Source organism: Aulonocara sp. 'chitande type north' Nkhata Bay, linkage group LG15, assembly GCF_057382095.1.
Source record: "Aulonocara sp. 'chitande type north' Nkhata Bay isolate Kocher_YH1m ecotype deep benthic linkage group LG15, A_spYH_male_GT1.1, whole genome shotgun sequence".
Classification (NCBI taxonomy): Eukaryota; Metazoa; Chordata; class Actinopteri; order Cichliformes; family Cichlidae; genus Aulonocara; species Aulonocara sp. 'chitande type north' Nkhata Bay.
The window spans coordinates 1,382,627-1,409,073 of record NC_141358.1 but is presented as its reverse complement, the minus strand read 5'-3'; the positions used below and the strand labels follow the sequence as shown (position 1 = coordinate 1,409,073).

At 44.5% G+C, this 26,447-nt stretch overlaps 1 protein-coding gene across 3 annotated transcripts; it reads left to right on the top strand.

Moving 5' to 3' along the window:
- The first annotated feature begins 361 nt into the window (after nucleotides 1-361).
- On the top strand, nucleotides 362-25,947 carry kif26bb (kinesin family member 26Bb). Of its 3 annotated transcripts, none has more exons than XM_086263927.1 (15): nucleotides 362-834; nucleotides 1,024-1,368; nucleotides 3,206-3,655; nucleotides 5,886-6,007; nucleotides 6,117-6,288; nucleotides 11,436-11,645; nucleotides 11,990-12,083; nucleotides 14,525-14,796; nucleotides 15,491-15,668; nucleotides 15,781-15,919; nucleotides 16,251-16,410; nucleotides 16,531-19,618; nucleotides 20,503-20,672; nucleotides 22,207-22,357; nucleotides 24,107-25,947. In XM_086263927.1, the coding sequence occupies exons 1-15, from the start codon at nucleotides 772-774 to the stop codon at nucleotides 24,304-24,306; spliced, it is 5,814 nt and encodes a 1,937-aa protein (XP_086120053.1). In that variant the 5' UTR covers nucleotides 362-771; the 3' UTR covers nucleotides 24,307-25,947. The 3 variants fall into 3 exon arrangements, with proteins under 3 accessions (XP_086120053.1, XP_086120052.1, XP_086120054.1); XM_086263926.1 differs by having other exon boundaries at nucleotides 16,528-19,618; XM_086263928.1 differs by having other exon boundaries at nucleotides 16,528-19,618; nucleotides 20,503-20,658; nucleotides 24,107-24,298.
- Nucleotides 25,948-26,447: the final 500 nt, after the last annotated feature.

The window sequence follows — 26,447 nt, the reverse complement described above, 5'->3', positions numbered from 1 at the left end:
TAATAATAAATAAATAAATAATAAATCACACAAAACGTTGACTAATGAACTTTGTCCCAGTATTCCAAAAGCTGTTTTTCCATTGAAAGAATAAAATGAAAAGAAAAATAACGTTTCTGTTAGCTGGACTTGTTACACATACATGACTTTTCTTTGCTTAAAGCACTTACAGTAAAATAGGTATTAAGTAAACACTAACTTATCATGTATTAATAAATTAATAAATACATTTCTGAGACATGGATTTCAGTTATTTGGAAATATTGTAGCTATATTTGCAGTTTCTCGTTGATACCATTGCTGCTAAGGTGAAAACAAACATTGTAAGAATAATGTGGATAGATATTTCCGCACACGTCTATTCAGGCATGTTGTCGGACTGTTCCGTTGTAAGAAGGTGCAGTGACATTTGCGGGACAGCGACAGTATGTAGGACATGAATCACGTCAAGAAATACAAACACTCAGCCGCCTGCTCCTTTTTTAAGGTTTCTCCGAGCAGCTGCTCCGTGCTGCCTCCCTGAGGAGCTTATAATAAATAGCCAAGTGACTTCATGAAGTGTTCTCCCGTGCGCTCTCACTCATTCTCCACTGTGCCACTGCCATCACTCCACATCTTAGAGACTGTGCCCAGCATTTCAGCTTGTTGTAGTTTGTTTTTTTAGGCGTTCACGTCAGTGGATATTTTTGCACCAGGTCCAGGATTGGCAACAATAACAGAAAATGCCCCCCGCCTTTGTTCGGATATCTTTTTAAATATTTACAAGTTGTCATGTCATCTCTGACTGGAAGAGGAAGAGAGGGGTTTCCAGCCTCGATCAGAGGAGGTCTCTGGGTAAGTCCGATTTGTTCGTTTTGGGCAAAATTTGTTAGCATTTGTGGGGTTTAGAGTTTCTTGAGAGTACTGTTGCACTAGAAAAAACAAAACACTTGGGTGTGGTTACAGTAGTCCAAGTCGATTGATATTTAATTTCCCCCTGCCAAAGCCCACATACATCCTTATTTATCATGATTTATTTCTCAGAGCGCAGAAGTGCAGCATCACTTTGAGACCGCAGGGAAGGACCGCCAGCCCAAGGAGCGCCCCTCTCCTGTGGGTGCCGGAGGGTCCAGGGGCGACCCATATCGGAATATGTGCCAGAGAGCAGACGATGTCCCGTCTTACAAGTCCCTCCCTGGATCTGTAGGAGACCGCATCCGGACAACCATGTCCTTTAGGACTATATGTAGAGGAGGCTCCATGTCGGCGAATCCCGGCTTTGGGAGGTCCGATCGGAAAGTTGCTCGTTGCGAGAAGTGCTCAGCGACCCTTGTTGCTCTGAAGAAACAAGCCCTTAGCCTGGCTGTTCACCATCACTTCTCCTGCAAGGTCAGTGACAATGATACTGTGATGGGGATCAAGTGGCAGTCGTGACAGTGCAGCCGTGTGCTTTCGAAGCAGTCTATATAAAATTTCGTGTTTGGACTCAACAGACAACACGTAACTGAAATGAAACAGGAGCTGAAAGCATATGGATGCTTATCAGCAGGTGGTACTGGTGTATATTTGTTACATTAATTAAAAGAAATGCACATTCATATTTTTTGTGATGCAATTTAGTGACAAAAGTATTCACAAACTTGCTTTTTCCTCTCAAATAACCTCTTTGGGTATGAATATTGTGAATTGAAAGAATAAATATGCATGAAAAATGTTAAAAGCAGACATGAATGCTTCAGCGAGGGCCGATAAACTCTAATAAACCTGCTGTGAAAACATTTTATGACACTTATGTCACACAGAAGCATAACTGGTAGTTCCTTTTGAGGCTATAGTGGTGATGCTTAACAAGTGTTCTAAGGCTCATGTGGGACCTTCGGTGCTTCCTTTTAGAAGCGTGCACGTTTGCACATTCATCACCACCAAAATCCATCATTCGCCAAAGTAAACCAGTGACATTCCTGCGCCAGTGGTTTTAAATGGCCATGAATATTTCATGGCGACATCCCTGTGTCATCTCCACAGTTCTCTCCATTGAGGGAAGGCTATTTATTTTTGTCCTCTTAAGTGGGATGGGGTGTGTCATGTTTTTGGAGACCACAGGGAGAGCAGGAGGAAGATGGGAGGCATCGTGCGGCCACAGACGTGGTCAGTAGAAATCTGATAAGCCAGATCTAGCTGCTCGCAGGTTTATTGATCCAAGCGTGATTTCTCAGTAGCATCATGGGTGTATAACGTCATCTGTTAAGATGGAGTTGCTGCTGTCTCTGCAGCACCTTATACTCTATCTGTCATCAGTCTAACCTGAAATTCAGTCTGGCTTATTTTTGCCTCTTTGATACATCAGGATTATTATCCCTATATATTATTTATGAGGGAAGTTTATTTAGCACCAGCTGTTTCAGCACGTTTAGGCTTTGAGTGAAATTTTGCAACATTTAAGAGCTCCTGTTGAACTCCTGTGAGGGAACATCGGTCATTGTAGTGTGTAGGAGGGAAGGAGAAACAGTGCGTGCTGGATGCTGCTGTGTGTGTCTTTCTCAGGATGAAAAACAAGATGATGGTTTTTGATTCCTTCTTGTTAGCTGTGACAGCCGGGCCAGACCTGAACCTCAGGTGTCAAAATCTCTGTTTTAAAGTAGCACGATTTTACTTGTTCTAACCTCCTGTTGTCAGATTTTTCCAAATTAAATTGGATTTTTTACATCCAATCCAGATAGCAGCTGTCTATTACAGTAACACAGTGATGACATGACATTCAGCAAAATGCTAATATTGGCTGAAAAAAGACACACAAACACTGACGTCTCGCTTTTCCTGTTTTGTTTCAGACAAAAAAAGCCCTTCTTCCAGGATGACATGCTAGTCTCCGAGAGTTTCCAGTGAATTGAGATTTATGACATGTTCCATCCACTCGTGAGATGCAGTAAACACAGTTTTTTCACTGGGCTGTTAAAGATCATAAAGACAGTGTTAATCAATACCTCCATGTAGAAAGTGGCTTCCCGTGACTCTGTTCTCGTATACTCAGTGATCATTCATACAGCCAGATATCAAACAGAGCAGATTAGACTGTTACTGTGTCCTAATGTGAAGATTGCGCTCGACTTATCTTATTTTGTCAGTCAATTACAGGCGAGTGTTGTGCAATAATAAAAAGGTACTATAAACAGCAAAGGTTTTTCCTGTCTGTAACTCCTGTTGCCATGTTCTCTCACTTGTGCAGGACTTGAGTGACCTGTCGGCATTTCTTCATGAAAACCTCCGGGTCCATAGTCGGTCCACCACGGACTTCAGAGAAAGAGACCAGGGGGAGTGTGGAGCCTGCGGTACAAACCTGTACCAGCTCAAGCAAGAGGCCATCCATGTGGCTCTGAGCCGGGGTCAGGCATTAGCCAAGCCTTCTTTTGAAGCCAGCCTCAGCACTGGCTCACTGTTTGGACAAATTGAAGCAAAGCGAGGAGACAGGGCTTCGAGGGAGGCTCTGGATCAAAGCCACACTCCTCAGAGCCCACGCAGCCCCAGGACGCCTCAAAGGACCCCACAGACCCTCAGACGAAGGGGGCCCAAGCTCCCCAACCCTGATATGGGCCGCTGGGTGGAGGAGCAGCAGCAGCTGGTGGCTTCTAAATCTGCATCCAGAGCTAATGGTGTCACCACAAACCCTTACCGTCAGGTACCACTATGAGCCCTTTTCTTAGCATTGAATCTCACATACCCTCCTAACGAGCTATATGGGTAATGTGTGCCTTTACGGGTGCACGTGTCAGCGAGCCAGTGATTCATAGGGCCTAATCAGAGCCTATTTCGATCCCGTGGCTGAGTGTGTTGTTCAAAAGTACTTTTGCTAATGGAATGGAATTGGGTCATGATTTACCTCTGTCGCAAGAGCCGGCCGGTCGAAAAGCACTTGTGATCAATAGAGCGACGGTCGTATTAAACACTGCGGCTGGCGAAATATGCATTAGTGTGATAGAAGGTGGTTGAGCGTGTCCTTCCCAAGTCCCCAATAAAAAAAGATTATAAACCTGTACAAGGTGACTGAGAACTGACTTTTCTTTACTCAGTTGGCTCATTTTCTCTGTAAGCCAACAACTAAAAATACCCCAAATCCTTCATTTAATGTAGTTAGTGACAGATTCTAGGACTATATTTGACCTGGTTGACAGATAATATGTGTAGGCATCACAGTTTTCATTTTGCTGAACCACAATGTTATTGTAAACTGCATATAGATATATCTTAGGAGGGTGTCTACAGTGTAAAATTGCTTCAAGGGTGGAGGTTTACCGGGAGCTCTCTCAAACAGCTCAGGGACAAGGACAATTTCATGCTAGCATATTCACTAAAGGAGCTATTCCTAACATTAGCATCCCTGTCACGCTTTGTCTCTGCCAAAGCTAAAAATTGATTTCCATTCACTAATCGTAAAATCTAAACTTAGTCCTGCTTCTGGTACTGATAATAAGCTCTTGATATATACTTAGTGAACTGCAGACACGGGGCAGCTTGAGCTTTTAAGGATCTGAGTATAATGTTAGCATAAAATAAAGTGTGATCTTACATGCTGATAGCACACATTTTTAGAATCCTTCTTAACATCATAAGCATCTGTGTAAGGTCCTTTTAAAAGATTTACCATTTTAAAAAACGGAGTCAGCTCTAGATTGCATTTTCACTCAACTCTGAGAGTTAGCACTACCGGAGTTAGCTAGCTGATAAAAATCTGCTAGCAGCAGTTGTCAAAAGTGGCAGTCACCATCCAGGAAGAAAGTCTGCTTTGTGTACTTTTGTCTGAAATAACAGAGCCATTGTTTGAAAAATGACTGAGAATTTCAATTTATCAGCCCGTGTTATCACTATGTGAGAATACTAAGGAGTGCTTAAATGGACCAAAGGAGTCTTCAGAGATTCTTTTAAAAACTGTTATTTTGAAGGCACGTCTAATCAAATGTGACAATAACAGCGCTCCTGTACTGTGCACGGCTGTGGAAGAAATGATTCGTACGTGTTTCAGTTTGAGAGCAGATCAACTGAGGTTTTTACAGCTTCGGTGAAAGCGAAAGCGTAGGACGAGAAGTGAGGAGACGCAAAGAAGGGCAGAGGGAGAAAGGAAGAAGAGGAGAGAAGGAAATGAAGTGTGCAAGATTGGAGGCAAGGAATGAAAGGGTTGAAGGGAAGGAAGGGCAACGAGGAAGGAGAGGGGAAAACAAGACATCATAAAAGACCGCATGAGGAATTGGAGCAAGGGAAAGTGAAGCGATAAAAAAAGATTACGACAGAAGACGCGAGTCAAAAAGCAGAAAGCAGGAGGGTTCGGGGAAGTGTGCATTATCCATATTATCTCTGGCTTCCTCATTCCCGACAATGACCTCAGATTTCCTCTGGCACTAATTGGCACTTTGCGTTTGTGATGCTAACAAAAGTTGACTTTGTTATCTTGCCTTAAGAACGAGCTGAGCCACTGCTGGCTCAGAGGCCTGCAGCACGAGTTCACATCGAGCTGCGTGCAGAGTCGACCACGCCGCTCACACACACAGACACACACTGTGAACTCATGAATGAACCCTAAACGCCCACGCTGGAGCGTTGGAGTGTTGGAATATATTCGTGTAAGGCTGCTTGAGTGATGATGTGACTATGTGTCACATCTGAATCACGTTTTGCAGTCACTGCAGCCTTCACAAACTATCCTTCACACTCCAAATGCAGTTGGCTGCATCTGTAATATGACTAACGGTGTATGTTAACCCAGCGTGCTCCTCTCAGCCTGCGTGCCCTACTTACACAGACGCCCACCTCATGTTCCTCCCCAGAGTAATTCCCGTGATAATAGCCCCTTTTGGAGTGGGTGCTGCAGTGCAATTACACATTTGGATTTTTTAATGAGCTTTTTCCCCCTGCAGGCTACAGATGATGCCTATCAGAGCTGCAGGGATGTCGGGGCTGTACAGACCACCTCTAAGATCCCGCACATATCCAGAGTGGTGTCCATCGCCAACACTGCAGCTATGTCCTTTCTGACTAGGTAAGCCAATATATGCACACCAAATAACGGCAAGTGTTTGAAAAGGATCTGTACTGGCTGCACCAGGAGTTTCCGTGCAATGACACACCCCCTCACTTCTTTCCCGTAGGGCAGCTGAGAAGCTCAGCCTGACACTGAGGAAAAAGGGCCATGCTTCTGATCCAGCTCCCTCTCAACTCTCCACCTGCTTCAGGGAAATCATCCAGAAAAACCCACCGCCCGTCCCCACCTGCCTGCTGCAAGCTGCCACTAGAACCAAGGACTCGCCCAGCGTTGGCAAGGTAGACTTCAAATTCTAGCACATCAAATTGATCTGTACTACACTGAAACACATTAACTGCTCAGAAATCCCATCAATTATGATACTTGGAGGAGAGAACATAATTTAGGCACTTACTAAAATGTGTCATGAAGCAAAAACAAAGCAGAAATTTTAGTGATCACCAGGCTGGAGACCATTACTTACACTGGGGTTGGATAAAAATGCACGCCTGCCTATTTATTTATTTTCCCTCGATGACACGCTGCTGCAGGCCTAAATGCATTTTATAATTTGCTTATGCAGGTCTGACTAAAAAATGTAAAACTGTAACCAGCCACTCATTAATTGTTGCTAAAAAGAAAGTTCACAAGAGAATCAGAATTTAAATGTGTACATGTGTGAGCCTTAGATAAAAGGTTCCCCAACCGTAATGTTCTGCTAACAACCGCTGTTGTTCTAGTATAGACCACCAAAAGGCTTCAGCACTGGCGGTGTGGTTGTCAGAGCAGTAGCCATGCTTAATTTATAGTCCTTATCTTAACCGTGGCTCAGGGGGTCGGGAAGCGCATCTGTAACCGGAAGGTCACCGGTTTGATCCCCGGGTCCTCTGTCCTAGTCATTGTGTCCTTGGGCAAGAACCTACTGGTGTTGGCCAGAGGGGCCGATGGTGCGATATGGCAGCCTCGCTTCTGTCAGTCTGCCCCAGGGCAGCTGTGGCTACGACTGTAGCTGCCTCCACCAGTGTGTGAATGTGAGAGTGAATGAATAGTGGCATTGTAAAGCGCTTTGGGTGCCTTGAAAAGCGCTATATAAATCCAATCCATTATTATTATTATTAATGGAGTGGAGCAGCCTACGCCGTAGTGGTCGATGTCATTGTTTGCATTTATGCTTCGATGTGTCTGCGTTGTTCCGTCACAATAAGTCAAACTGAGCTAATCTCGTTGAACAACAGTTGCATCAGCACTGCGAAGGGAGAAAGACTGGAAAACAGTCTAAAGTCTCCGGGAACTTCATTTGTTTAGTCGATCACTAACGGAAATATCTAGTCAGCCAATCACATTCCAGCAGCTAATGCATTCAGGCATGTAAACACGGTGAGGTCAACTTGGTGAAGTTCAAAGTGAACATCAGAACGGGCGAGAAAGATGACTTAGGCAATGTTGGCGATTTCGGACATTGTCGTTGGCGCCAGATGGGCTTGTCTGAGTATTTCAGAAACTCTGCTGGGAGTTTCCCTCACAAACATATCTGGGTTTACAGGAAATGGTCCCAAAAAGAGAAAATATCCAACCAGTGGCATTTCAGTTGCACAGAGTGGATAGAACGGTAACAGTACCTCAGCAACCAAGATATCTTCGATATCTTCGATATCTTGGTTGCAATGGTTGAAAATCCTCTCTGAACCTACAACATCAGAATATATTTTTAATCCCAGAGGAAATGACGTGGTCACAGTTGCTCCAAGACAGTAAGAACAGTAACTAACAATGTACCTTTGAGCAGACGAGCTAAAGCAGCAGACTGGGTGCCACTCCTGTCAGCTAAGAATAGGAAACTGAGACTACAGTTCACATGGAATCAGTGATGTTCCTTAACAGAAGATTGGACAAATATTGTCCAGTCTGATGAGTCTCAGTGTCTGCTCCAGCAGTCGCATGGTAGGGTCTGAATTTGGCATAAACAACACGAAAGCATGGATCTGTCCTGCCTTGTATCAGTGGTTCAGTCCGTGCTGTGGGGGATATTCTCTTCAACTCTCTGTCCAAATAGCACCAAGTGACCATTGTCTGAACACTACGGGCGACACACGTATCGTTGCTGACCACGTCCATCCCTGCAGTATCCTCAGCAGGATAGCGCACTCAAATAATCTAAAGCTGGTTTCTTGACCATGAGCTCACTCAGATGGCCTCAACAGTCTCCAGCTATCAACTTAATAGAGCCTATCTATCCTGGTATTATGGACCAAAGTATTTCCAGCACTTTATTAAATCTACAAGGAAGAATTAAGGCAGTTCTGAAGGGAAAAGGGGGTCCAACCCACTACCGACGAGGTGTAACATGTGAAGTGCACAGTAAGGGTTAGTCATCATACATGGATCACTGGCAGAATACTGGCTCATCATTTTAAGCAAGCTACAATTACAGTCAATAAGATTTTTCGCTCACTCAAGTGTTATCCTGATCAGTGTACAGTGTTTTCATGGCATATTACTAGCAATAGGATCAATCACAAAAATTGTGCTCTGCTTTGCTATAATGTGTACTTAGAATTCTGCACATCAGGCTAACATGATGGATTTAATGCAGTGCTATAAATCAACTGACGGCCACCACTGGATATAATGTGCAGCATCTACTGACTGCTTTATAATACACACAGACATCCTGCATGCATTATTTAAAAAGGAAAATATATATAGGTTTCACTATGAAATACGCCACTGGGCAACTACGTGTCCTGTATTGTGAGGTATAAATATATAGAATAAACCTGGACTGGTGACTGATTGACAAAGAGCCCACAGGCACCATCTTGGAAGTGTTTTGACCATCCGTGTTGTGAGGTAAGGAGATCTCAGTCAATTTGGACGAGATCCTATATCACCCGTCCGTTGTGATACACTGTAATGTGGTGCTAATGTCTCCATCTTGTTCTCCTCCTCCCTTCTCCTCACCTCCTCAGGGAGAGAAACTCGGGGAGATCAATATGGCTGGGGGCCCTGCCCTCGTCTCATAGATGGACTCCTGGGTGTAGTCTAGAGTTACAGATAAGGGCTCAAATAGACCACACCGCCGGCCACACCTGCTTGAGCACTCAGCTTTGTACATCTAAACGTGCAAGAATATGCATGCGTGTGCGAGTCGAGGAGGATTTTCTCAGCTTGCAAATGGTTCTCCTGAATAATTTAACCCTCATAAAAAGAGTTTGACAGGTGTTCAATATGGTTAAGAAACCACTTCTTGCGTAAGGTATTAAAATCATGAGGAAGGGAAAAAAATCCTTCATGTGGCAGATGGAAAATGGCTTTTCAAATTCAGTCAATGTAGGATGATCTCATCATGGTGTAATGCAGTCCTGTGCATTTTCAGGAAAACCACATTTGAGTGGGTGTCAGAACATACATCTACTTGCAGTCTTGCAGACCTGAATTCAGAAAAAACAATTTTATAATTGGCTTATAAGCCCTAATAGGGTGCGCTGTCTGGTATATGCTGCCTTGTTTTCCTGCAGACCAAGACCTGTGAGCCTTGTTAGGAGCCTGTCAGAATCAGGATATAACTCGATTTAAGAGCTTAAAGCCGCTAAATCTCAGACTTCCTCCAGAGATGTGCATTAAGGAATTAATGTCACGACATGCAGAGATACAGCAGGAGGAATGCATTGTCATGCAGCTGATGTATGATGTATGAGGCGGTTGTGTAGTTGCTGCACTGACTGAATCATGTGGTGTGTTGCAGCCTAAAGGTAATATGCTTTTGTTTCAATTCACCATTTTATTCTTGGTTGTCAGTTCATTTATATTTGATGTCCTTACAAAACAGGCGACTGGTTGTCCAAAGACAGTTTGTCTGTTTAGCTCAACAAAGTTCACCTCCATTGCTTCAGGATCTCAAAGATGCCCTAATACTCTTTGACATTTATCACTTTGTTCTGCCCAGGTTTTCTCTTTTCCAGCTGAGGATTTAGACAGTATTTCAGCCGCCTGTTGTTGAACAGCAGGGGCTCAGAGCACAAGTCTGACTTTTCCTTTACTCTTCAGCAGCTGTTTTTGGAGTCAAAAACCTCTGTTGGTAATCATACGTTTAAAAAAAAATGAATGCATAAACAGAACAGACACCATATCGCTGCTGTTTGCTGTCTGTGGTCTGCACATAAATCAGCTAGCATACATACACGCTGTACAGTAAAAGCAGAGTATCTAGTCCCTTTATGCATTTAATAAACTGTAGAGTTTTCAGATAAAACAGTCTGACTCTTTCCTAAAGGCTCCATGTGCGACATAGTACTGCTCAGTCTTGCCTCATTGGCGTTTAGATTAAGATCTCATTTTGTTGGTACCTGCTAGCATTTAGCGCTGTATATTTACATGCTAGCATCATGTTAGCGTTCAGCTTTTTAGCTTAGACTGGACAGTAGCAACAAATACATTATAATGCCATTATAATGAGGTTAAAGCATTAAATATTAAACAATACAGACATTTTACAGTTTGCCTGTAGCGTCATGCCATGATGATATGGTGGCTAGCACTGCAGCAAGAAAGACCTCTTTTTGTTGTTGTTTTTTAAACCCACAGTCCAAAGAAATGCTTGTTGAGGTTAGGTTCACGGGAAATACTAAATTGGCTGCAGGTGACCAGCAATCGTTGTGCTAGGCATGGGGCATACTGTATCAGCTACAACACAAGGTGATGTGGCTTTTAGTTAATTAGCTGTAATTGTGGCTAAGACCAGCCTGGACGTTATGCTCAGTCCATCAGGTTGTAAACAAGACTACGCTACAAACAGCTAGAGGATCTATGAAGCCTTGCTCATCCGTAGTGTTGCTTTACCAAATATTAACAAGAGCGTGCTACCATATTCACAATGCTACAACAAGCTCTCACATGCAGTACTGATGGCTGGTTAGAAGTCTTACTCGGGTATTATAGATTCCCTGATTAATGGAAACTTCAAAGCAGCATTACACGAATGGCTGTTTCCCCCCAAACTCAGGTTAAAAATGAAAGTAAAATAAAAGCATTTAAATGACTCTAAATTCTGCTCTGTGATTTGAGGACGCTTGAGTCTGTGTAACCTCCTATAATTGAATGGGAAGGCTTTTCTGACAAAGCACCCATATCTGATGAGCTGGGAGTGAGAATGGGTTGGTGCTGATGCTGCAGTGGGTATGTCCAACCTTCCTCTGATATTTGATAATTTCCCACAAACAGCAGGGCGTACAGTTCATACAGCAAACACAGAGCGCAGCTAAAGCTGATGGAAACTGCATTTTTGGGTAAATAATAATTTGAGATTAAGCTCATGCTCTTTGCAATCTCATGACAGCTGTTCTTACTGTTATTTTTTCATACAGTATTTTTCAGTTGGACAGATATTTTGTTCTGTACTGTGTCTAAATTTCATCACGACTCTGTTTCCATTTCCTTTGGCGAACAGGTGAAAGTCGTGCTGAGGGTGAACCCATCGCTGTCAGAGAGCCAAGGCCAACCACCTGTTCTCCGGATCGACCCGTCCAAGAAGAGAGTAACCATAGTGGAGCCGGTCACCAAAAGCCATCAGCGTGCTACCATGACACTGGGCAGGGATGGCAAAAGTCAGCTGAAGACCTTCACCTTTGACAGTGCATATCCTCAGGAGTCAAGCCAGGTGTGGCTCTGTTGCAAAGCATTTAAATATGACTTTAGTTGTTTCTATGGTGATCAGGTTGGCAGACAGTGGATTGTGTAGCATTACATGTATACAGCACATATTCCCTCCTCTTTATCCTACACTGTTAGTTCCCTCTCTCTGTCTGATGACCTGAAAACTGATAGGCCCTGGATAGCCACCACAATTACACAGTCCATCAATTACATTCAGCCTTATCCAAGCTCTGCTTACAGTATCTGAGCCCAAGGGAATCAGTCTGCATCCCCGTTCTGCTTTGCTCTTGCTCTGTACCGAGTGCGCTTCTTCACAAGCTGCTCGCTGTCCTTTGTTCTCTCGACCAGGCCGAGGTGTGTGCAGGCGTCTTGGCTGATGTCATCCGCTGTGTGCTCAGCGGCAGCGATGCCTGTGTCCTGGGCTTGGGTTGTGCTGATGTGGGTGAGTAATCGGTCCTTGTGAGAGGCCATGGGTTAAAATCTCAAGATGGGAATGGGATGCTTTTATCATCCCCGCCCCACCTCCTCCTCTATCCCATTGCAATCTTTCAGCCTTTCTTTATCACTTCAAACTCCCTCTGTCCTCTCGATACAAATCTCCAGCCTCCTCGTGTCTTTTGTCTCCTCTCCCAGTCAGTTTTCTCTTTTTTGCTCTTTAAAAAAACCAACAAACAAACATTTCCCTTTAAGTTATTCATCCTTCACCTGTTACTTTATAAATAAAAGCCTGATCATCAGTTATACAGCATGCATGTGTTTGTAAAAGCTTCCCATTGTTTGACGTTTTAGGCAAATATTTCACTTCATTTTGCTGAAGCGCTGAGCAGAAGGGCCTGCAAACAAAGTGGACTGTGATATGTTGCTATTAGAGAGATGGAGCCCTGCACTTAGCGGTAAAGGGGTTTAATAGATTTGTAGCACACACACACACACACACACACACACACACACACACACACACACACACACACACAGGGTAAGGACAGGGTCTCCTTGGACCTGCTTTTTCACATGACGCCACTCTCCGTAAATCTGATTGAATTAGTTGGCCAGTACAGACTACATGTGGCCCACGGCCAGGGGGGCATCAATCTCCTCCACAGAATACTATTCTCTCTGAATAACGGCCGCTCGGCCTTTAATTGGAGTAAACCAATTCTCTTATCCTCATTCAATTAGAGTTTGGATAAGACGAGATAGGGTGAAACAAGCCCATAACTCAAGAGTAATGTGGGGCAAAAGTGCACTAGAAAGAGACACAATATGGCATCGGTCCATAAAAACATTTATTTGTCTATTCTTGTGAGATTATATATGATGTGTTTTGTTCGTGCCAATGCTTTCCTGCAATTAGCCCCATTTCAAGACTTTGCTATAAATCTGATTATCTATATATCCATATATAAAATCTTGCAGATATTTTTTATGACTGATATGAAATCTTTTATTATTCAGTCATTTCTGCCTGCAGTGCATTGAAAGTGAACGTGTGCTCTGTGATGCTGTTTTCAGCACGCCTCCTCCCCTGCCTTTATTTCAGTGTTAAGATGTTACAGTTCGATGTTCATTATTTGGCGTGTACTATTTTGAGCCCATGGCCTCAGCTACGACTATGGCCCCGTTGTGTTTGGTAGCACACGTGCAGAAGCCAGACGTACAATCATTTTTAGCTGAGCTACCCAAAAACTAACTCTGGCTGATGATGCTTTTTTTGGAAAATTAAAAAAATAGTTCCCTTGCTAAGTGGAATAAACGACTTGTATCTCCTGTTACACACGTGAACAGCAGAAGCTGTGATTTTATTTATTAAACAGCCCAGAAAAACTGTTTCTGACAGCAACACGTTGCATTGATATGGTTAGTATATTTTTCAGACATAAATAATATAAAAACTGATTGTGCCACTCAGACTGTGTATTTGTGAATGTAGTATATATTGTGTGGATGCATACCTTCATGTATGTCATATGTAGTAGGGTTTTCAAAGGACTCAAGGCGGCCCACAGTCCAACTAAGTACACTCTTAATAAGTGCACACCAAAGAATCACAGAGGGATCCATAATTAGCAAGAAGGTGCTGTTAGTCAGTTGCAGCTGATTCATTGATGATCTGCAGGTGTGAGCACATTTTGACAGTTTGCTGGTTTGGAGCATTCAGGTGTGGTTAACAGAAGGTCACCCAAATGTGTGTAACCCATGCTTAGACGGTGCATAAGAGCTACATTTCAGTTAGCCTCAGTTAGCATGTTAAAGTTAAAGTTCATTAAGGCACTGCTAGAAAGACTGAAAACATATAGCTTGTTTGGATGGCAGCGTGGCTTAGCTTTCAGGATCAGTGTCCTTTGAACAGACAACAGCAAAATGTTGGTGCTTGGCTGTAACACACAGCAACATTTGAGCCAAAACCCAAACAAACACAACAGATCAGTATAAACACCTGATACCAAGTGTCAGGCACGGTGGTGGAGGTATGAGGATTTGGGCTTATGCAGTCACCTGGGAACCGAGTAGTCAAATAATCACCACAAACTCCAAACTAACCTAGAGACAAATGTGAGGCTCAGCCAGCTAAAGCTGTGTCATGCAGCAGGCAATGACCCCCAACAGTCAAGGTGACCCACAGTAGAACTTATAAACAAATGCCTGCAAAGTTCAATGAACTTAAGCAATGTTGTAAAGACAAAAATTGTTACACAACATTGAAGGCTGATACACTCATACAGAAATCAATTGGTTTAAATTAATGATTATGGTCTATAATAGCTGCAAGCCATCGAATCTTGGGGTGCACTTCATTTTTCATAAGACCGAATCGAGTCTTGCAAAAACTTCATTTTTATATATAGAAAATCTGTGCATCTATGTGTTCCCCTTCCACCTCAGGGTCCTGGTCCAGCATGGTGGGCAGTGGTGAGAACATTGGGAAGCTCGGCTTGATTCCTTGTGCCATCTCCTGGCTGTACAGCGCCATCGAGCGCCGCAGAGAGAGGACGTGGACCGATCTCAGTGTGTCAGTGTCTGCTATCGAACTGTGCTGCGGAGAGGAGGACACGCTGAGGGATCTGCTGGGGGAAGTTGTTCCATCATTAGGCAGCATCCACGACAGCCCGAAAGCCCACATTAAACTCCAGGAGGACCCAGTCTACGGAGTCCAGGTAGAACTGAAGGTTTTTACCATTAAGAGAAGGGATTGTTAAACTCCTGTGCCTCCCTTACCTCTGCATCGGCACGCTGTGGCCCAGTGACCCACATCTGTTGTAGTGGAGTTACTGTTGTTGGCATAAAAGTCTAATAAATCTTCATAAACACAAACCCAAAGTAGACAACAGGGAGCAAAGGTGATACTGTTTACTGCAGATAGGAGACAGCAGCAGCAAAAACCCCTTTTAAAGTTATTCTAATTGTTTCAAAAGAGACAGTATTCTCACGTTACACGTTCATGCCAACTAGATTAGTTAGATTAGTTGTCTGTGGTGCTTGCGAGCTGGCGTGAGTGTGTGCCCTCTGGATGTGAGAAACTTTTATTCATCTTTATTTAGACAATAATGGTCCGCACTGTGTTGGAAAAGATAATGGTGCTGGGAGGGAAACCTATTATGCTGCACAGCACATTATATCTGATTACACTGTGTCTGTGTGTGGGCGCCACATCCTCTCTGTTCTTTCAGTCAACACTTGAAGAATGACTGAAGCCCGAATGTTTTGCTGCTGAGACGAATGACACAAGATTCATTCTAACAATATTGAACCTGTTTCAAAATGAACAGTGATCAGCAACAGTGGGATAAATGTAACAGATGAAAGGGCTGATTTTACAGCAAATGTGCATCTGCTTCTTCTCTCCTTCAGCTACACAAGCACAACCGGGTGAAGGCCCCCACTGCCGAGCGGGCTGCTTCCCTCCTGGATGCAGCCGTCGCAGCACGTCGGCACAGTGACTTTATTACGTACCTGTGTGACAGCTCCATCATGTTCTTCACCCTTCACGTGCAGCCTCCACGTACAGAGAGCAGCACCATTGGAAAAGGTTGCAGTGAAATATTCAGAAACTGATTCTAGAATTTCGATATTTTATGATTTGCATCTGTTAAATCTTTTTGCATTACCTCCTCTAAAGTCCAACTGTATCGTTTCCGTAGGTTCCCGCGGCGCCACCAAGTTGACCATGATAGACGTGTGTAGTGGTATGAGGGGTGTCAACAAAAATAAACCCCCCCATTCTGAGCTGGGCCCAATCGTCCTGTCTCTTCTAAGTGGACAGAAAAGCACCGCAAACAAGTAAGAATCTAAAACAAAGGAGGAAAATTGTTTGTTCATTAAAAACTTTGTTTTCTTTAACCTATTTATACTCCGGGTTTACAAGCTGCAACACAGGCCACTGTAAACCACCCCAAACTGCAAATTCTTATTGGAGCTCTGATATTTATTTATTTTCTTCTCTTTTTATGTCGATTTATTAGCTTTTTTTTTTGTGCGCTGATGTAACCGGAGCCTCGTCGGCTCGTATGCTGCACTGGATTTGCAGAGATGACAATAAAGTTTACTCTGACTTTGGTGCAGTTAAACCTGCGACCACAGACACTCACATGACGTTGCACTGTTTCTGCAGGATTGGGAAGTTGACGTTGCTCCTTCGAGAGTCCCTGGGCCACACAAATTGCCACACTACAGTAATTGCTCAAATCATGGATTCTTTGACACACCTTCAAGAGAACTTCTCTACCATCCAGCTTGCTTCTCGTTTTCGCAGGACACAGAAGAGGACGAAGGTAGTATAAATGACAGAGTCTAATCATGTCACTCTTTATCTAGCACCCCAAAATTGTTGAATGTTGCTTTGGATTTATAAGACTTATCTAATAGCATCATCCACCTTCATCCGACAGCAGTCTACCTCATGTTCTCCTTGTGCGAGGAGTCTGACTAGAGAAAAAAAAGGGCTGCAGTCGTTCTCCCTGCGGGCGTTCCACTCTACCGATGAGGTAGACGTCGACATCCGTCCTTTTCGCCTGCGTGATGAACTGGATGAACGCTCCAGTAGTGAACAGTCTTGCGACACAGTCATCCAGATAGACTCAGACGGCTCAGTCCACCCCAGATCAGCCCCGAGGCAGGCGCAGCCCAAGTTTGTACCAATCATACCGTCTTTGCACCCTAACAAGGCGGACTTGGACGACCCAGAGTTTGCTGCTCTCCTCCAGGAGCTTCTGAGAATTCCTCAGCTGCAAGTAGAAAAGACGACAGAGTCAGCTCTTCTGGGGCAAACCGACGTTTTGAAAGGAGAAAGGAAGCAACCAGAGAGGGACTGTCTCAAATGTGACACGTTTGCTCAACTTCAAGAACGTCTGGGGTGCATCGATGGAAGTGAAATGACCATGGATGTGCTCAGATCTTCCTTAAAAGGTGCCTGTTTAAATAATGTCACTGTTAAGTCACAGCACCCGGAGGAATCTGTAAAACGCGCAGACACTGAAGCTCCACAGACACTGCTGAATAAGGGGCTGAGCTGCAGTCAGACCTCTGCTGGAGAAAAGCAAACAGACGGTGCTGGAGACAGTTTTCAGAGAGAAGATTCGGGTTTGTACGACTGTGAGGAGTGTAGTGCCACCAGTTCCAGCGAGGAACTGCTCAATCAAACTCTGGGTCTGAACGCGACCTGCCGCTCTGAGCCTTCTAACACCAGGACTCTTAAGTCAGGTAATGGGGTTTCTTCCAAGCGCTTTAATGTGGATGCAAAGGTCACGGCAGGGGCCAGTTCTCTTGCACTTGAACCTTCACACAAACAGGACAGAGCTGAAACTGCTGATTGGTTCAAAACAGACAAAAGGACCTCACCAGTTGGCAAAAGCTCCCCCATATCTCCTTCTTCTACGTGCTCCTCTTCACACTCCCTGGCTAAAAGTGTTGTACTCGGAGACGTCCTAAACAGTCACCCCAAACAGGATGTTAAGGAAATGAAAGCCACGATCACAGTGACCGTTCAGCAGCCGCTGGACTTAAAAGGTCAAGATGAGCTGGTTTTCTCTATGGTAGAAGAGGTGACCATCAGTGGAGCGTACGACAGAGCAAGGACAGGTGGAAATATTATTTGCATCAGAGACGGAGCTCATTCACAGGCACACGCTGAAGACTCGGCTAGTTCTCAGCCAATCCAGATAATCAGCAACGTCAGCGAGGAATCTGCAGCTCCAGGCTCCTCTGGTGCTCCCGAAAGCTCTGCTGCTCATCCTGCTGGCACTGAAAAGTCCCAGCATCAAGTCAGAAGGGAGAAAAGGGTGTTGCCTTCATTTATTAACCCCATGTTGATTAATACAGACTTGGATTGTGACTTGGATTGTGCCAAAGACAACGAAAGTCACTGTGAAACTTTAGCAGGAGTCAGGTCAGAATCAGAGTCCATTAGAAATACAGCTCGATGTTCAGAACACAGGGAGGTCCTTCAGGAGAAGTGTGCACCTGTGGCTTCTCAGAAACACGTCAAAAAGACTGACAAGTCTTGTAGCCAAATGTCTTATGAGCCAGTCGTCTTAGAACATTTGAGTTTTTGTAATAAACCTCCAGACAACAAAACGTGTGAGCAGACAAACACAGACAAGGCCCACCCCAGAGACCGTGGGCATGTTTACTCCTCGAACACTGCAGAGCTTTCAGAGGGGACTGAGATCACATGCAGAGATACACCCAAGAGGACTGGTGAGTCACCTGGTTGCCAAGAAACCATCCTTTGCTCCTATTCAACAGGTAGCTTACCTCGAGCATGGCAAAGTGCCAAACACCAGGATGCCCACCTCGTAGACTCAAGGGGGCTGACATCATCCACTCCCTGCAGCCCAAGGGTAACTCTCGAGAGGAGGAAGGCGAGGCAGCACTCCCCTACTAACCACAACCTCTATATTTCCTCTCCTCAAAGATATGGAACAGACTTCAAACAGGATCCTGGTGCTACTTTCAGGAAGGGTATTGGATCTGTGATTGATAAATCCACTTCAGCAGTAAAACGTGATAATACAAGCAGGAGGCTCAGGTCACCGATGGAGGAGAGTGGCAGGCTTTTCAGTGCCAAACTACAGCAGCTGGCTAGACGGACGAGCTCTCTCGGGCGGATCCCAAGAGACTTTCCAGCCCTAGAAAGAGGCGGCAGCAACGCTTCTGTGAGCTCCAGGGGAAGCTCCAGGGGAAGTACTGAAGGAGCTTGTAAGTCTGGCTATAAAGGCAATTTTGAGGGAGATTGTACCTTTCCGAGGGCCAGCAGGAGCCCGAGGAAAAATCCTCGGTCTGAACATCATTTTTTCCCGTCTGAAAACCCTGCGACTCAGTCTTCTAGGCATATCCACTCCAAGCTTTCTGCTGTGGGAAAGCTCAAGACGTCTAGCCCCAAAGTCCGTCGATCGTCAGCTCCTAGCATCAAGAACCCCGGCGTCTCCCACAAAACCCTGCAGGACTCCATCAATCATAGTGCCAGTCTGTCTCCAGACAGTAAAACAGTCAGCCACGAACGCACATCCTCCTTTTTCCCCTCTTCCCCTCCACGGTCTCATCGCTCTATCAGCCGGACTCCAAGCCAGAGCTCCACATCCTCATCCACAAAATCTGCCATTCAGGGATTTGTTAACGGTCGCCTCTCAGACTTTCTCAAGGAGAGGGCCCCCAGTCCCACTACAGGAGGATCGGACCAAACGACCTCACTGCCCTCCCCGTACAGTCAACTGACATCTCCCCGCATGCCCGATCACCTGAGTGGGCACGCAAGTGACACCACCAGCGTGTTGAGCGGCGATTTACCACCAGCTATGGGGAAGACATCCCTGCATTTTTCTAACAGAAACAGTTTGGTGAGCAGTGGCTATGACAGCATGGTGAGGGACAGCGAGGCCACAGGCAGCAGCACCTCAGCCAGAGACTCAGTCAGCGACAGGAGCGGCTCCCTCCTCAGCGCGGCTCGCAGCGGCCGGCCGTCTCGGAGACGAGGTGGTACAGGTGAGAGCGCCTACGATTTTTATGTAATGAATTAAATGACTTTCACTTTTGGAAAGTTTTCAAGTTTGATTTATAAAGCAAACAAAAACAAACCAACAGAAGCTCAAAGCAGACGTTCTTATGCAAACGTTAGCGCCGCTGTTCGCCAACGCCAGCTTCATGGTGACATGGCTGGCTCATAATCTGACTGCATAACATATTAATGTGACATTAATGAAAGACGACATGTGTGCTGGACGCAGCCAGACCCAGTTTCCTCGCTGGCATTAAAAGCCAGATTGTGTAGGAAGTCGCATCATTAATACATGAACCCAGGAAGGATTCTCACTGATGGAAACAGAAAACGTTTGTGTGGTTGTGTTACACAGAGGGGTGTGTGCGTGATTATGCACGCTAACAGAGTTATGTTGCAAACACACTCACTGTTGTGATGATGATGGAACAGCAGAGGAGACACGACTTGAATAAGTATATGACTCTTAAATAGCCCCTGAAATAATACACTGTTAACTGCTTTTTGTGCGTGCGCTCAGTTTGTCCTCATGTGTCCTCTTCTGTAACTAAAAGCTACAGTTTGAAAACATAAAGCACTCACTATCTTTTCCTGCACTGGCAGACTGACTCAAACTGAGAGTTGCAGTAATTGTGTCTCCGGTCTTGACTTCTGGCAGCTCTGCGGCTGCACTTTGGCCCGAGGCAAACTGTTGTTCCAGCAGGAACCACATACGGCAGCTCATGAATCGTTTCCTGCTGTAGCTGCCTCGTCTGTAAATGTGTGACTCACTGTGACTTTTCTATTTAATGCTCAACACTCACATTAAGAACCAAGAAAAGTCCACTAACATGTGCTTCTGCCTTACATGTGTTGGCGCTCTTGGCTCCAGGTACTCAGCAGCGCCACCTTTCCCATGATTCACCTCTGACCCTGAGACGCTCGGCTAGCGGTCTGCGGTCTCGCTGGATGGATCAAGGAATCCCAGAGGCCTACGAGATCAAGGTCTATGAGATCGACAATGTACAGAGGATGCAGGAAAGATCAGGTGCTGGCAAACAGGTGCTGGGTTTATTTTGATTTTTTTTTGTTGGAGGTTAAAGGGCATTACATAATAAACAGTATGACCTTTATAACCTCTGCGAGCAACGAGCGAGAACAGCCACAAAAACAGGATTGTGGTTGTTGTTTTGTTTGTGACGTAGAACTCAGTTAGTTCTCTTTTTGTATTCGAAATGGTAAGTAACCATTTTTTGTTATGGAATAAAAGGACCGGCGTTAATGCTGCCACAATATCATTTTTTGATATATTAAATGGAATAAATTGAAATGATCTGCCGTCTCTGTTGCAGAGATTTGAGGAGACGCCGCAGATATTGTGAGGCGAGAAACCTCAGCTATGGTGTCAACTTAACAGACCACAGTGAATAAGAGTAGAATAAGATAAATAAAATAGAAATATCCTTTATTGTCCCTCACTGGGGAAATTCACGCGTTACAGCAGCAAAGTGACAGACAGCGTGCAGGTTCCCACAAAGCTTAGAATAAACAAGGAATAAGAGTCCCGAGCAAATTTACAACATAAGAAACACAAATACTTTACAGTATTTTTAAACAGCAAAAAGTGCTTAAAAACAACAACGACGCACTACTGACAGTAATAATGAGGTGCCTCCAGTGTCTCGAGGTCATAGATTAACTCATGAAAATTATATTCCAAAAACTGGAAGTCGAGTTATTGAGCAAATCACAATTTAACCCTGTGTTTGTACTGAGCAGCTACAAGGTCTTCATACCTTTAACATATATTCATTTCCACCCATTTTAAATGTAATGTGTGTCTCATAAAACTTTGTTTTCTTATATGATTGATGATAAATGTGGCACATTTTTTCCTTCTGCAACGTAGTCCGAAGAATATGAATCCAGTAAACATATTAAATGGGAGAGAAATACAAAAGGAGTCCGTCGTGAGTAAATCATAGACAGAAATGTCTTAGGAGACCAAACATCTCCCACTCGTGGGAGTATTTTTGCACGATGCTGCAGAAGAAGAGCATGCTTGATAAGCTGACTGTGTAAACCTCGCATAAAAGACCGTCTGGCATTTAAAATGCGCTTGATAGCAAAACAGGGTCCATGTGGTGACGTAATGTCCCACGACGAGAGGTCTGGCCCCGTGAGACGCCTCCCTGTCTCCACCAGTCTCAGGCAACTTTGATACAATTTTAATGACCACATGGGGTAAACTGGGTCAGTGCTGCAGCGGCGAACAAAGACGTAGAACAAGCAGAGCAGAATGGAGGTAAAACACCAGATTTTAAAAACTGTAAATATGGATTTATTGACCCCCCCTCCCCCCACCCCCAAACGACTGCCATGCTCCCCCCATCTCTGCCCTAACATGATGTTTATATGAAGAGCAGCTGAGAGGTGGATGCTGTTTTTCATTAAAACCTACAAAGTACTCACATACAGTATTCCAGGGCTCATTGTTTAAATGGTGAGAGTAAATTAAATTTACTTAATTTCAGCTGTGTTTTAAAAATCTTTGAATAAATAAAAAAAGTGAAAAGGGTTGTGTTTCTGCTTTCAGGGGCCCACATGCTTCAGCGCCAAGCTGAAGCTCCTGGAGCACCGTCAGCAGAGGATCTCCGAAGTCCGAGCCAAATACAACAACCTGAGGAGAGAGCTGGAGCTGGCCAAACGCCGCCTCATGCTGGAGCCCGCCACGTGGAACCACGAGTGTCAGTGGAGTTTCTTTAAAAACTAACTGTAACTGTTATTGCTAATATCTGAAAAGAGTAGTCGTCATCTAGATTTAGCTTCCTCGAACAGCCTTTGGCTTCCACACTTCTCCCTGCCTTCCATTAATGTCTCTCTCAGTTCCAGCGACAACAATGAGCAACAATATCTAACAGAAACGAGTCCACTGGTCACCAGCAAATATATACAGTCCCAAAAGCTTAAGACCAGTTGAAAAATGGCAACAAGCAAGAGGAGGAAATGGGCATTAAGTTCATTAAAAACAAACTGAAACAGGCAATTTTTGGCGTGATCAACAACTACGGTGGAGCCATCGTCATCACTGAGTTCATGTTTGGAACTTTGATTTCTGTTTTGGGTTTTTTCCAGGTGTAAAACAGCCCGTTTCAGTTTAAGGACTGTATATATATCTTTGCATAGTACTTTGCCAGTGACACTGATAATGAGCAAGCGTCCTGAGCTTAACCAGCTAGCCACGGTGTTAGGTAGCAAAACTTCACACAGGCGATATAAAAACACGGACATATCCATCAGCAGTCGCTCAGTATCAATGAAGTCCTGTTGTGAACCTTAACCTTTCACTACCTTCATCTTAACTTTTGAAACCAGAAGCTATGCGTGGCCGACCTGACCGTGAAATCGAGGAGCGCTGCACACTCAGGCTAGCCTCCGGGCTTACCCTGAGTCACTGGACTTTACTTTCTGACTCTGAGAAGGACCATAGTGTTAAAGTCATCAAGACTTGTTGGTAGCAGCTGAGTCCATATAATTAACAGGAGAATACATTTAATGGTGTTAGAGCAAGAGAACAGAGAAGACTTCATTATAACATGTATGTACCCACAGGGACGCCTCTGCTGGCCGTGATAGGTAATACAGGTTTAAGGCACTTCCTCAATGGCTTCATTTTTTAGACTCAGAAGCTATGTTCATCTTTTATGTACAGTCTGTGTTCACACCATAATAAACACCCGGGCTGGTTAGCGAGCTAACTCTAGCGTAGCTATGCAATGTGTATCTGGCAAATCTGGTGCCAACATACTGACATACTGGTACACAGCTTATACACTGGTCTCTCAGCCATTATAGGCTATAAAACACAGGCTACAATACAAATGTACTTTACTGTTCTGGCTCGTACTAGGCTTGCACACAGATGGAGAGCATCTCATCTCATCTCATATCGTATCGTTTTGTAGGACCTGTTGTAACATTTCTGTATAGTTTAGCCATAAAATAAATATGAAGACATAATTCTGTAACTGGGTGATTTTGCTTGAAAGGTGACTGAAATGATTAAAACATGAGCAATCAGCTGATTAACTGGTTCAATGACTAATCATCTGAGCTCGCACTTCAGTGAATAAGCAAGTAATCAGCTTGTTATATGCAGCAGGCTGTAGCCTCCTTTTACAGGAGCAGCATCCACACTTCTCATTAGCACCATTAGTAATACCCTCACCAGCATGTGACATTTTATATTATGCTTTAATCACAGAGCACGTGATGCTGTTAAGGAATAAGAGGCTGTCACACCAACAAACTGCCCTGCTGGCAAAGCAGTTCTTACAGTATGAGAATGTTTTGTAATGCAATGATGACTTTTGTGGGTCTGAGAAAAATCTACCATGTGAACTTTGACCTCCACGATTTCATTCATCCTCCTTTTTGCTCATACAGTAACACACAGAAGTATACGCGGCACACTGACCCTTATTGTCCTTCCCCAGTCGACCTATGGCAGACGTTCGAGGTGGACTCCCTGGAGCATCTGGAAGCACTTGAGTTGGTGACGGCGCGGCTGGAGCGCAAGGTCAGCCTCTGCAAGGCCAACGTCATGATGGTCACCTGCTTTGATGGTGTCGCCGGGAGACGGCGTAAGAAGAGACGGCGAAAAACGGCAGATCATAGATTCACAGAGAGATACTGACCTACTGGCTGACATATATGTTTCTTTTAGACTATTATGTAGAACTTGTTGATTATCCATGAAGTTATCTCGGCACTCAAGACACAGAGGTGAGATCACCTCATGTATACACTTGTTATGTTTTGAAGTAGCACACTGCCTCCGGTCCCCTGGTGGGAATTCCTCTGCGGCATTTTAGACTTTCAAAAAAATCCAACTAACCTTTACTTCATGTTTTCCAGACAGTAGTTGCAGTTAAATAACCTATAAAGATGGCAGTATATTTAAAGCCATCACGTTCAAGCAGCATCTAATGCTAAAATATTTTGGTGCTAACGAGCTCGGTACCACAAAACTGCTGGCTCCAATGTTGGACAACGGGAGAGCCTATCATGTGTAATGAAACAGAAGCAGTCCAAAGTCTGTGTCTGCCATGGTTCTCAAAGAAATGACTCCACGTCTGATAATAACACTACACAACACCTGGCACTCAAACCTGTCAAAATGTGCTCTGGTTCTCAAAAGGCTCTGCGACCGTAGAAATGAGGGATTAGATCCTGGTTCTCTGGGAAGTCTTTAGGCTCAGCAATATCATTTATGTGAATACCATCTACACATCTGTGCAAAACGGCTCAGGAGGCAACTACAGCTCCAAATGAAGCACTTTTGTACTCTGCTAAGCAATTAATGAGAAACTGTGATAAGTGGACGATCCAAATTGTGCTTTTCTTAAAGCCATTTTCACACAAAGCTTTATTCCAATTGTCTTTGTCTATCGCACGCTTTGACATGCTGACTGGAGTCAAGGCTCCAATGATCGTCCGATTAGTGGACTGGCCTCTCTACCTCCTGAGCCACAGCTGTTCCACTGGATGCAAACATTTACAATACCTCAAACTGTCCTTCTACAACAAACAGAGCAAAGCGAGGGAAATGCAACTGAACGTGACGATTATGTTCTTCAAGTTTCATGTGCTTTGCTGTTCTTCTTGATTTGATTGGTCAAACCAATCATGTACTCAGCCAACATGATGTCTTTGAGTAGCAACGTGATCAGCCATCGTAGAGCAGAAGGCGGTGCAGCTTTCACAAAAAGGGAATATTATGCCACCAATGATGCCATTGTGTAAATAGATTTTGGTGCTAAAACTACAAAAGTAGTGCATTTCCTTATTTGTAACTAATGTAAATAAGTAAATGTTTAGCAGGGATCTCAGTGAACTGTTGAATGAGCCATAAGGGAACAACGGTAGTGTTTGTGTAAGTTACACCAACAGAGAGGTCGGTGATCAATACACTGACTGTAAAACACATTAGTAAGTGATTGGAAGTAGAATAAAAGAATGCAGATTCTACTGACAGTGTAATGGAGGAGTAATTACTTTAAAGGAATAACGTCACGGTGTCTGAAGAGCCCTGTGGCTCCGAGCCACGACCCAAAGTGATCGGTGAGCAGTGCTGGGATGTCTACCTGGGTCGATGCGTTTAAATATACGGGAATCGCACACACGCACACACGCTGGATGTTTGTTGTTGTGAATCGTATTAATCAGCATGTTGTTGTCACTGTGAATAAATGAGCACAGCACTCCATTATGTTTCATGTGTGCAGAGACTGTGCATCCTTTGATTTGCAAAAATTAAAAGTGCTGTGCTGCTCCTGCTGCCATCACATCTGGGATCTTGTCCTTACTGGTCACCAGAGCCTGTTTTTAAGTGTGCATGTGTGTGTGCATGTGTGAGTGCATGTGTGTGTGCGTGTGTGAGTGCATGTGTGAGTGCATGTGTGAGTGCGTGTGTGAGTGCATGTGTGTGAGTGCGTGCGTGTGTGCGTGTGTGTGTGCATGTGTGTGTGCATGTGTGAGTGCGTGTGTGAGTGCATGTGTGTGTGCATGTGTGTGCGTGTGTGTGTGCATGTGTGTGTGCATGTGTGAGTGCATGTGTGAGTGCGTGTGTGAGTGCATGTGTGTGAGTGCGTGCGTGTGTGCGTGTGTGTGTGCATGTGTGTGTGCATGTGTGAGTGCATGTGTGTGAGTGCGTGCGTGTGTGCGTGTGTGAGTGCATGTGTGAGTGCATGTGTGAGTGCGTGTGTGAGTGCATGTGTGAGTGCACGTGTGAGTGCATGTGTGAGTGCGTGTGTGAGTGCATGTGTGAGTGCACGT

Coding starts and splice junctions, on each gene's coding strand:
- kif26bb (XM_086263926.1), top strand. CDS start 772: ATGTCATCTCTGACTGGAAGAGGAAGAGAGGGGTTTCCAGCCTCGATC. Junction 12,084..14,524: donor CTTGGGTTGTGCTGATGTGG/GTGAGTAATCGG, acceptor CTTCCACCTCAG/GGTCCTGGTCCAGCATGGTG. Junction 14,797..15,490: donor ACCCAGTCTACGGAGTCCAG/GTAGAACTGAAG, acceptor TCTCTCCTTCAG/CTACACAAGCACAACCGGGT.